Genomic DNA, 12,077 nt, shown 5'->3' on the forward strand with positions numbered 1-12,077 from the left:
GCACCGCGGCTGCCCTGGTCGGTGACCACCGTGTTTCAACCCCCACAAATACGCCCCTCCCCCTCCCCTTTACCAGGGGCCGGTCATCCCTTTGAACCGTCGTTAGTGGAAAGTTCGTTCAACAGTGTGGATCCCCTGTGGTGTGGTTGCTGCAATTCCGATTTTGCCGATCGATTCCGGTCCACCAACATCACCACCTCTCCGCAGGAAAATCTCCCGGATCCAGGTGGGTGACACTAGTGTGTGTGTGTGTGTGTGTGTCGGGGAAGAGGCGAGAAAACGGAACCTTCCTCCAAAAACAAGGGGCCCATTCAATCAGACCAAAGTCAGTGCAAACGACTCCCCTCCTTCACCACCCCCCCCCCCTCACCCCCTGCCCCGTTTGACCGTATCGAACCTCGAGCGTGGGGTCTCTGCCCCAGCCCACAGCCAGTGCAGTGCAGTGCGCGAGATCTAGAAAGTGCAACCCCTCCTCGACCTCCCCCCCCCCCCCCAAGACTCAATTGGTGCATATCTGGTGCATAAAACAACAACAAAAACTAAAACAAAAAACAGGTAAAACCGGCCCTTACAAAACGAGAACACACATGGCTGGGCGAAGAAGGTGGGTGGGGGGGGGGGGAAGGGTTGTGTTGATGGCCGGTTCCTGGGGAGCCTCGCCAGGCATCCGTGCGTCCTTTGCGGGATTTGAAAGAAGTTTGAAAGTTTGTGCACCAACTCCCCCTCCCCCCACCCCTCCCACCACATTTCCCAAAAAAGGGGTGGAAAAACTGGACACTGGATCCGGTTTTTTCCCCCTCGGAACAGGGCGGTACGGGAGGAAGGGAGGAAAATCAATCAACGACCTCCAGCGGGTTCCAAATACCTCCCCCCCCCTCCCCCTCTGCCGCCCCGTTTTTCGCCCAGCTGGATTCCAAACTTTCGTGGCCATGTGTGTGTGCGTGCGTGCGGGTTTTTTTTCCTGTTCGTTGCAGAAACTTTAACTTTGTATGCAGCAACACAACAGTTCAATGGTTCCGCAGCGATTTCCTCAGTTCTTCCCTTCGCCTGCAGCGGCGGGGGGGGGGGTTCGTGGCCTGTTCCGGGAAACTCGCACGCTGGTCCGCTGACTTGGGTCCCGTGGGGCCGCACCGAAGTCCGCAGTTTCGGAGTTCACCGTACCCCGTAAACCCCCTCTTCACCTCTCCACATCCCTTTACAACCCCCCCCCCATCGCCCCCTTCTCCAGCGATAGTTTAGGTGGAAGGAAAACGGAAGGAAGGAAGGGAGTTTTTAATTTCTATTTCTATTTCTGCTGCTATTTCTTGTGCTGCACCATCTGGAATCGATCCGCTCGGCTAGCATGTATCTGTGTGCCTGCGTGCGTGTGTGTGTGTGTGTGGTTTATTTTTTTCGCAGCGAAGCGGAAGGCATTTTGCCATATTCTGCTGCTTCCCATTGATTATTGCTATTGTTATTGCTATTGTTATTATTATTATTATTATTATCGCACGCGTTATTTTGGAGGGCGCACAGGGAAGTTGCTGCTTTTCTTACCCATCGTCTTCCCCCTCCCACCCCCCCCCCCCCTCGTTTCACAGTGGAGTTAGTTTTGTGGCTCAAAATTGTTTCATTCGAGCTGTTGCGCCTGCCGCGTACGCCCGGGCCGTAACATACTTTCTCTTCTTGCGCTCTGCCACCGCGACGCAAAACCACACGCGTACATGCCCGCGCACGTATCACTCTCCCTCCCATTTCCTCACCCCCCCCCCCCCCCCTTCATTGCTAGATAGATTCTTGATCCGGATGCTCCACATAGCACGGTGGTGGTTAGTGGCGCACAAGATGCGCCGCTGTGAAGGAAGTGTGTGTGGGGAAGGGGGGGGGTATGAGGAAGCTTCCCGAATCTCCCGTTTCTGGTTACTTCTGCTGCTTACAAATGCCTCCCATAAAACGGAGCCTGACGAGAGAACAGGTGAAGAAGAAAGACCTCACATATGTCTTTAAGAGGGGGGGGGGAGGGGGGTTGGGAGGGGAAGAAGGATGGTGAGAGAGCATCACGTGTGTGTGTGAAGGAGAAAGAGAGATGCAAACCCCTTTCTTTCTCTCTCTCTCTCTCTCTCTCTCTCTCTCTCTCTCTCTCTCTCTCTCTCTATCTCTCTTTTTCTTTCTCTCGGTCACACACACGCGCTTTCGCCTTGATTTACCGCGCAATCGACTTATTTTTTTCATTTTCTCTCTCTCTCTCTCTCTCTCTCTCTCTCTCTCTCTCTGTTTCTGCTTAAATTGTTTTTCACAGGTGGTTAAACTCGCGGCGCTACTTCATCACCCCCCTCCCCCCCCAACCCCCTTCTAACCCGCTCTCCGAGAAGGGGTGCAGAAACCCCCCCGCCCCCTACCCCTCCCTCTTTCGAAAGAAAGTACGAAAGAAAGAAAGAAAGAAAGAAAGCACACACTCACACACGGGAGAAGGGTGAAAAGAAGGCTCCAATCAGCTTGCACAAAGGCGCGCGCGTGTGTGTGTGAGTGAGACGCGAAGAAGCAGAACGAACGGTGCAACAAACCAACACCAACAACAGCAACAACAACAGCAGCAGATGGAGTCGGCAGCCTCCGTCGCCGCCGAGAAAGAGCAGCCGCCCCAGGAGCCCCAGGAGCCGCCCCTGGCGCTGCTGCGGCTAGAAAAACCATGCCTCCCGCAAGCAACGGTATATGCCGAGCAGGTGCAGGAAGAGGTGGTGGTGGTGGTGGTGGAGGAGCAGCAGGAGGAGAAGTTGCAGAATGGCGCTAGCGGGGTGAACGGCGCGAGCGAACAGCGAACCCCCCCACCATCATCGCCACCACCGGTCGGGGAACGTTCCCACTGCTGCGAGCCAGCCGCGACGCCACCGTCGGGCGAAGGCGGGCAGGAGCAGGGCGTGCTTATAACGGCACTTGCCCCAGCCGCTGCAGCGCTGGGGCCTGCGCCCGACCAGCCGGCGGAGAACCACAACACTCTCGGCACGAACGTCGTCGGTGCGTCAACGGCTCCGTGCAGCGGTGCGCAACAGATCGTGTACGTACGCGGTGCGCAAACGTGCGCTCCAGAGGCAACGCCGCTCGGCCACTGCGACAACGTGGTGCGCATACAGATTGTCCCAGCAGACGAGCAGCAGGAGCAGCAGCAGCCTGTGCAGGACCATTCGCTAGTGAAGGACGAAGAAGCAGAAGAAAAGTGCGTGAAGTGCGAGGGCGAGGAAGGGCAGGAGGACTGCAACAACAACAGCAAGTGTCCGGCGCAGAGTGTGACGGTCGTGTCGGTCGTGCCGGACTCACAGCCACCACCCCGGCCGTCCTCCTCCTCCTCCACCACCTCCTCCACCTCCTCCTCCTCCTCCGCCGTGCTGGTGACGGTCACGTTCGAGGATCGGACGCTGGTGCGCGTCGCATCGCCCGACCCGCCGGAACCGCCGACCAGCACCGCCGCGATGGTGCAGAAGAAGCGGCACGAGCCGGCCGACCTGGACGGTGCCCCGTACGTCTACTACATGGCGGCCCGGTCGGCCGGCGGCTCGACCGGCGGCTCGAGCGGCGGCTCGAGCGGCCAGTGCTCGCCGAGCGACATGCTCGACAGTGGCACCTGCAGCGATATCGAGCTGACGCCGCCGCCGCTGCCGAAAAAGATGTCGCAACGGTTGCGCGCGTCGTCCGGCGCGATAAGGAAAAGCCTCGCGGACGGGGGTGATATGGTGCGGCCGGCAGTGACACCGCCGCCGCCGCCGCCACCGGTATCGGCCCCACCGACGCCACCGCTCGCAGCAGCAGCAGCAGCAGCAGCACCACCGCCGGTATCGGGGGTTGATAACGACGACGACAACGGGCCGGATAGCGTTATCAGCGCGGCGCACCAACACGAACAGCGGCTCCAGCACCAGCAGCAGGAGACGGCCCGCAACAGACAGAACGCGGAGCAACAGACGGTCGACGGTTACGACACGGGGCGGACGGTCCAGCACCAGCACGCAGCAAGCCTCATCTCGGCGACCGATAGTGACGGGTCGGAATCGTGCCTGAGCTGCGATTCGCTCAACTTCGAGCAGCTCCAGTCGAGCCTGGTGGTGGTGGCGGCGGCGGCGGCGGCCGAGGAAGAGGAGGAGGAAGGACAGCAGCAGCGGGTGCTAGCGAAGCGGACCGGTGGCGGTCCGGCCCTGCCCGACTCGCTGCTCGCCGCAATACGGGGCAGCCGGCCCAAGGTGTACTGCACCGACGACGACGCGGACGCGGACGCAGACGACGAACCCGACGACGACGAGGAGCGGAAGGTGGCCCGGCTGCCACCACCCCCGGTGACCCACCATGGTGGGCAGCGGTGCGGGGGGCCGCTCGATCTGAACAGCTTCGCGTCGGCGGCAGCGGCGGCGGCGGCCGTCGCCGCCAGCAGCACCACCACCACCCGCACGCTACTGATGGACAAAATCAACAGCCTCGAGGCGGGCCGGGCGGTGCGCCACGATCAACCCGATCAACAGCCGTCCAGCAACCTGCCGTTGCTGCACCACCACCACCACCACCACCACCCAATCAATGAGCGGGCGCCGAGCAGCTGCTCGGCCAGCTCGCACACCGCCGAGAGCGTCCGCAGCAATCAGTTCGAGAGCGACCGGTACTACAAGTTTCATCTGAACGAGCGGGCGGCGGGCGAGCAGCCGGGCGCGACCCGGCCCGGCTCGCCGGACACCCGGCCCGGACCGTCGGCCGGGGCGGCCACCGCCCCCGACGACGACGACGAGAGCTTTGCCGGGCTGCGCGACCTCAGCAACGGCACGTCGACGATCCGCAGCAACAAGGGCACGGTGCGGGGCGTCAAGAACCGGGTCCGCAACGGGATCGCCACCTTTCTCCAGATGCAGCAGACCGGCATGAAGGTAAGGGGATGGGCTGAATGCGCGGCTGATTTGCGGGGTTCGTCGCTTGCTTCCGTGGAGGGATTTTTTCTCTCTTTTTTTTACTGGTTTTATTTTACTGGTGGAACCCTGGGTTGGTGTGCTATTTCGCACTTAATTAGATGACTGCTCAGCCCGCCTTTTGTTGTTGTTGTGTTTGGGTAATCGCAGCAAATTGGGAAGCACACGGCAGCATCTTTCACACGTGATTAGCTCACGAGCGCGAATTTTCACGACGGCGGTGCGCCATCATCCCCCATCATCATTGGCAGAAACACAATTGGCGCTGGTGCCAGTCCCAGCCTCATTGCAGCTCATTGCTTCAAGCTGCGATAACAGGTTTGTTTGGTGGGCGGAGGGAGGGGTTCGTCGTTTGCACCTCGCATTACGCAATTATGTACGCTAATTCCAGCACCCAAAAAAAAAAGCCTCCCATTGTGCAGCACGCTACACGACGTTTTTGTTTTGCAACAATTGAAAGTGATTTGCCCCTTTATGCGCGCGTGTGTGTGTGTGTGATCTGCAGCATGCGTTATCTCGCGGCAGGTCAGGTTGGGAAATCGATCGCCCGCAAACGCGCTTCACTTTTCCTTTTCAGGCACACAAACAAACGAACCTGGTGGTCGAAACGAAAAATGCCATCTTTCGCCAGCATTACCAATCTTTATGCGGCCCACATTTTCCAGACAAGCGCACCGCTGAGCACGGCAAGTCACCCGGCAAGTCCGATCGTCCGAGCAACTACAAAAGGGGTGGCGGGGGGTTGGCCGCTTACGTCGTGTATGTTAATCAAACACGCCACCACCGATTGGCGGTTGGACGACCCGGCCAATGGACTAAGCCGCCCGCCTCAGGGGGTTGCCCGCTTTATGTCATCCAATTCTCCCCCTCTCCACGGCAGGAGTAATCGGGGCCAGTATCCTCATCAATTGCCTGCTCGTCCCAGGAGAAAGGCGTTATGATGTGTGTGTGTGTTTTAAACTTAAGTGTGTTGTGTGTTGAGCATCACGCCATCATCGTTAATTGGATGCTCCAAAACAGTGCCATCGAGAAACGAGTTGATCCTGACTTGATGATAGTGCGCAGCAGTGAGGTGCTCTCTGAAGCGCAACCTCGACTCTGATCCGACCCCGGCAATTCTTAGTTCGAAGTTGTCTGGAGTCGCCTGCAGTCGTCCCGAGTAGTTCGGAGAAGTCTAGAGTCGTTTGGAGTTGTCCGGAGTCGTCGTGGAGTCGCCTGGAGACGGAGTTGGTGGGAATCAGAGTCGTCCCGAGTCGGTGGGAGTCGTCTGGTCCAATGTGCTTGAGATCAGGGATTTCATTTCGATTGTTTTTTTTATGTTCTCTTTACCTCTTGATGTCTCCGGACGACTCTGGATGTCTCCGGACGACTCTGGACGACTCCGGACGACTCCGGAAGACTCTAGAGACTACGACCGACTCAAACACCAGACGTCTATGGACGACTCTGGATGACTTCGGATGACTTTGGATGTTTCCGGACGACTGTGGATGTCTCCGGACGACTCTGGACGACTCCAGACGACTCTGGAAGACTATAGAGACTACGGATGACTCTAAAACGGGACGTCTACGGACGACTCTGGATGACTTCGGATGACTTTGGACGACAATTCCAAGCGACTCTGGACGATTCCGGGAGGCTCCGGGCGACTCTGGACGACTCCGGAGTACTCCAAACGACTTCAACGACTCCAACTTCGGACGCCTCCGGATAATGCTCCGAAATTGTTGGAGTCGAATCGGAGTCGACTCCGGAGTTTTGCCACCCTAAACCCCTTCACTAGTCTGCAGTACTTCATGCAAGTAACCTCTTCTCCGCCCAGAGACATCTTCGCTATCCCGGGGGCAGCAAGCAACGAGCCTTTCGTTTGTTGTGTTTGCTCGGGACGGCACCCGCTGGGTGAGCCAACTGGGGCAAGCGAGTTAGTAGGCCACCGCACACAAAAAGGCGGCAAACTGCCCCATAACGGTGCCTTCTGGAGCGGCCTGGTGGAACCGGTTTTACACCCGGGACAACCGCGCTCGTTGACAAAACCGGATCTCTTCTCTTTTTTTTTTTTTTTTGGTTCCTTTGCTTTCGCCTTGACCGCCTGGACAGCTGGCCTCGGCACTGACCTACTCGGTGCGGTGACCCAATTTTGGTCCTGCTGCAACCCGCTCTTGGAACTGCTCTTGACGTTGACTCCTTGAGGGGAGCCTTCGGTTGCAAGCGGGGTTTCGTCGCTTGGTCGCTTGCAGCTGGATGCAGCGGGCGCTTCCGGCCCGGATGTGTGTCATGTGCCCGCCCGCCCCTGGGGGGGGGGGGCCCTGAACCGGTAGACTAAAGTATGCCATCCAGCCAGTATGTGTGCCAGCGCATTCTTCACTCCTGCTTCCTGTTCCTTTTTTTGTTTTGTTGCTCGCTCGTGCTGAACTACTAAAACTAATCCAGATGACTGTATTTTTTGTTTTGTTTTGTTTTTGTTTTTATTGTTGCACCCAGAACTACAAGGACAAGGAGGCGGGCAAGGTGGTCGTGTACAGCACCAGCATGGGCATCGTGCGGGAAACGTACACCAAGTGCGCGAACGTGAAGCAGATCCTGCGCACGCTGCTGGTCAAGTTCGAGGAGCGGGACATCTTCATGAGCAGCGAGTACCAGCAGGAGATCCGGGAGCGGATGCAGTCGGACACGATCAACATACCGCAGGTGTTTGTGGACGGTCAGCACATCGGGGTAAGTTTCAATCGAGGTTTTCTATCGGAACTCGCTTTCCAACGGTCACTAACGTCACTAAACTCCCCCGCAGGACGCCGAATGTATCGAGCGGCTGAACGAGAGCGGCGAGCTGCGCAAAATGCTGAAACCGTACAAGGTAACGCGTCGTAACGTTGCGTAACGCGCAGCAGGAACGCTCAGTTAACGGTGGCTCTTCTTCTTGTTTCAGTGTCTGGAGTCGCCGTACATGTGCAAGGTGTGCGGCGGGTACCGGTTGCTGCCGTGCCCGTCCTGCGGCGGCTCGAAGAAGTCGATCCACCGGAACCACTTCACCGCCGAATTCGTCGCCCTCAAGTGCATGAACTGTGACGAGGTCGGGCTGGTCAAGTGTCACAACTGCTGAGCGGGGTTCGGGGTTTTTTTGGGGGAGGGGGGGGGGGGTGTTACAATTTTATCAGTACCACATTACACACACACACACACAGAGGGAGCCTCGGAGCGTTTTTTCCCCCTGGAGAGGGAAAATGGCGCTATCGCTCCCCAAAGCACTTAATAAGCAGGCTGACGAAGGAGCTGAGCAGGGTAAACGGAGGACAGTGGACAGTGAGTCAGAGTATGATAGTAGCTAAGGAGTAGCTTCATGTTTTAGGTGCGCGCGTGTGTGTGTGTGTGTGAGTGGGTTTATTTTTGATAGACACGCATGACCGGGCTGGAAGGAGCCGACCAACAGGAAGAATGGACACGGTCCCCCTTATTTCGTTACTTAGTAGTTTGTCGTCTAGCATGTAGCGGGTTTTGTTCGTTAAGTGATTAGTGTGTCCCTGGTGTACTTCCTTCTTTTCTTTTCTCCCACACACACACACACACACAGACACATGCACAAACACACATATTAGTAAAAGAATATTTTGTGCGCTCAAAAAAAAAATTGACAATCAGTTAGCTTTCTTTCATCCTCCCGCAGTCACCACGTGGTAGGCACATTATTTAAACAAATATAACTTTTTTTTATTATTTTACACACACACACACACACACATACACATATAAGTAAGGTGCAAGAACCCCATTCATCCTCAAATAGCAGCTTTAGTTCTGTGTTTTTTTTTGCTATCTTTTCTGTATATCTAAATAACACACACAAACAAAACGGGAAGGTGCCGGCAAGCGTTTATTGTACATAGTGATAATCCGTACTGCTACTACTAGCATCACTAGCTGTGTTGTTTTTTTTTTTTTTTGCTCAAACGTAATGTAATCCGACTTATCGACTTTCATACTAGACCGCATTATCTTAATCATTATCTTAATACTCCTTCCCCCCCGCTTTTTTTTGTGTCGGCCGTAAAAACAAGGGTTGCTGCGCTGCCCACTGCCCCGGAAGCGAGTCGTGGCCAGGCTATTTGTGTGACGTGGAGGAACTAGATAGGGTGTGATAGATAGAGGAGAGAGATAGGGAAAAAAGGAGAAGGAGATAATCATTAAAAAAAAGGATACACAGATGGATACAGCCCGAGGTGGCGCTGGCCTGCGAAATGGCGTACCTATTGCTCGGAAAAATATATTCCTAAACAAGCAAACAACAAGTGGGACTTTCGTCCAAATTCATTCAATCGATCTCACACACCAGAAAAAAACGGAAGAAAAAATTACGAAACGGAGCACTGCTGTCTCCTGTTTTGACGATGACATTTTACACCCTTTTTTTCTGTGGTGACTAGCCGGTGACACTTACATTTAGCACACACATTTTTACTTCTTATCTTTATAGAACGATAAGATATACGATTTATGTGTGTGTGTGTGTGCGCGCGCTAACCTTTTACTCTTGCAATAATTACGATAACAGTTCACCCAACTTGTGCCGATGCTTTAAAATGCTACCTCGGAAGTTGATAAGCATCGGCAGTAAAGGCATTGGCGGGATGGACACACAAAAAGAGACGTTATACAACAACGCGCCTCTTTTGAAGGCTGACCGGCGGCAACGGTTGTGGGGTGACGTGTAGTAGTGACAACACTCTCTTCTTTATTTACACACCTGATTCATCATGATGAGGAAGTGTGTGTATGTGGTGGAGGTGTGATGATATGTACACGCTCAAAGTGCCGCTGCGGCAGCTTTTAGCAGGCGTCAATCAATGTTAATATTTATACCATTATCTTTCCTTCAATGCCACCCACCTCCCAGTGGTTTTGTTATTTTGGTCTTTACCGAAAAAAGACTTATTTTTTATATCAAAACGAAGTCATATAAGGTCATCAAATAAAACACAATCACAGCCTTTTTCTGGGATTTGAACCGAGTCTCGACGTTGAGGGAGCCAACGCGCTCACCATTAGACCAGCAAGTCAGCACGGAAGCATCCCGGCTGTAGTGTGCTTTTGTTGTCCTCGGACGGAAACGATCAGGGCGAATGATACACATCTGTATCTTGTATTTGTTGTGCGTTCATTGCAAAAGATTGTTTAGTATGTTACACTTTCTTGTAAATGTTTAACCGCATTATCATTTTGTGATTATATTTTAAGACGCAAAGCAAAATGGTTGAAAGCGAAAATTTGGCTACCCTTTTTCCTGTTTCCTTTTCGTACGAGATCGCTACATTCTTCTTCTTTCACATTTGCCAATCCGTCGCCAACCGGTCAATCTAATACGGGATGATGGTGACGTGTGCTGCCGCCTATGCGACCGCGCTGGAAAGTGTGGAAAGCGTGAGCGCACAGTTGGGCGCCGGAGTTGGGCTGGCACCGGTGCTCAAGGTTGCCACGAAAACGGTGGCACCCCACCAATAACAACAACAACAACAACTCCCCACCCCCCCCCCCCCTTCCACCCCCACGAAAGCGATCGCTAGCGAAAGCACCAACGGCCGCCGCCCCGCAGTGAAAACTAACGCCCGAAAAGTTAATCGAACTGTAACTGTACCCTTTTCCGTTTCTGCCTGATTGCAAATCATAATAAAATTAGCGGCGTGAAACAGTTTAAATTTTATTGCTTTCAGAAATTAGCCTGGCTGGCTGGGTACTTCCCACCGGTTAGCGTGGTGCGTTGCCCCTTTTTGGAGCGGTGGGTTTAGCGCCACTGGGCCGACGCATACAAGCGCGACGGGGCTTTGCGCTCGATCGCAAAATCAAGCTCTTTCCAGCGTGGCTGCGTTGCATTGCCGAAGCGGCCGAGAGTTCGATGGGGGGGTTCTTCGTGCAACGGTGGGGATTAGTAGTGGTGTAGTGCGCGCACGAAGACACTAGCTCCAGGTGCGTCGGACGTAGTTGGGGTTGCACGGTTGAGAAATAGTGAATGGTCGGTATTACTGAGGTGTTAAGGAAAATGTTTTGGAAACATTCTTTGAATACACATTGTACTGCGTATAAAGTAATTGATATTAGTGTAATAACACCTTTTATTATTATTTTATTTTATTCCTTTATTTTTACTATTCTAAATTGTCCGCCAAAGTGACTTAACAAAGTATGTGCTTAATGTTAGTTGACGAGAGGAAATAAGGTTGACGGGTACAAATTACATGGACTGGAATGAGGAAAAATCACGAAGACGTGAACGGAACGTGAACTTTTGCTTAAGGCATGAGAAATAACATAATACATCGTGTGCAACTTCACAATACTTGCAACATAAAAACCCCAAATGGCAGTTACACCATAAAAAAAGAAAGAAATTATGAAATTGTAGAATTATACTGAAAGTAAGTAAAAAAATGTAATACTAGTATTCCCCTAGATACGAGGTACCGCTCATACGCTAATTCGGAGGCTCGGTGGTTTTCAAAATTTGACAATCTTTTGAGCTAATTGTACTAATTTCATAAACCGTTTGTTGCCCATGCAAAATAAATACTACAAAATTGAAATCTTTGACCAGAAACATGTCAAATGATTAATTTAGACGCTAAAACCTACCACTTCAAGTTAAATCACAAGATAAATAGCTATTTTTTGGCTGAAAATCACTGGACACTAGCTCCACAATTTTCAATTAATCAATTTCTACTCCCCATCTTTTCGCTCTTCAAAACTATATCTTATGTCATCCGTATGCTAATATTATAATAACTCATACGCTAGCAATATATCAGGTGTACGTCAAACGTAAAGAGTCCTAACGAGTGTCCTAAAAACGACTGAACTGAAATTTATATAATCTTATAACCCCAAGAATAGGAGCTGTTTATTTTTCTTGAGGCACATTTTCATCACGGGAGTCTTCTTCAACCAGAATTATTTGGTGTAACATCCATTTTTCGGTTAAGGTTTGCCTGTACCACTAATGGGTCTGGTTATAAGCGACTTATTGGTTTATCGGAAGGAAAAATAGCAAGATAAACAGAAAGATTAAGGAGACGGTCCATACGGGACTTGAACCCATGAAGCGCGTCTAGTTAAGTCCTGTGAGTTGACGACAGTACAATGAGGATTGTACCCTGATGTATCCCA

General features: G+C 53.0%; 1 protein-coding gene across 1 annotated transcript; it reads left to right on the forward strand.

Moving 5' to 3' along the window:
- The first annotated feature begins 2,428 nt into the window (after positions 1-2,428).
- Positions 2,429-8,057, forward strand: LOC120906684. Its single transcript, XM_040318540.1, has 4 exons — positions 2,429-4,883; positions 7,407-7,640; positions 7,714-7,779; positions 7,852-8,057. The coding sequence occupies exons 1-4, from the start codon at positions 2,577-2,579 to the stop codon at positions 8,023-8,025; spliced, it is 2,781 nt and encodes a 926-aa protein (XP_040174474.1). The 5' UTR covers positions 2,429-2,576; the 3' UTR covers positions 8,026-8,057.
- The last annotated feature ends 4,020 nt before the right edge of the window (positions 8,058-12,077 follow it).

The sequence above is a fragment of the Anopheles arabiensis genome, chromosome X (assembly GCF_016920715.1).
Source record: "Anopheles arabiensis isolate DONGOLA chromosome X, AaraD3, whole genome shotgun sequence".
In the NCBI taxonomy this organism is placed as follows: domain Eukaryota; kingdom Metazoa; phylum Arthropoda; class Insecta; order Diptera; family Culicidae; genus Anopheles; species Anopheles arabiensis.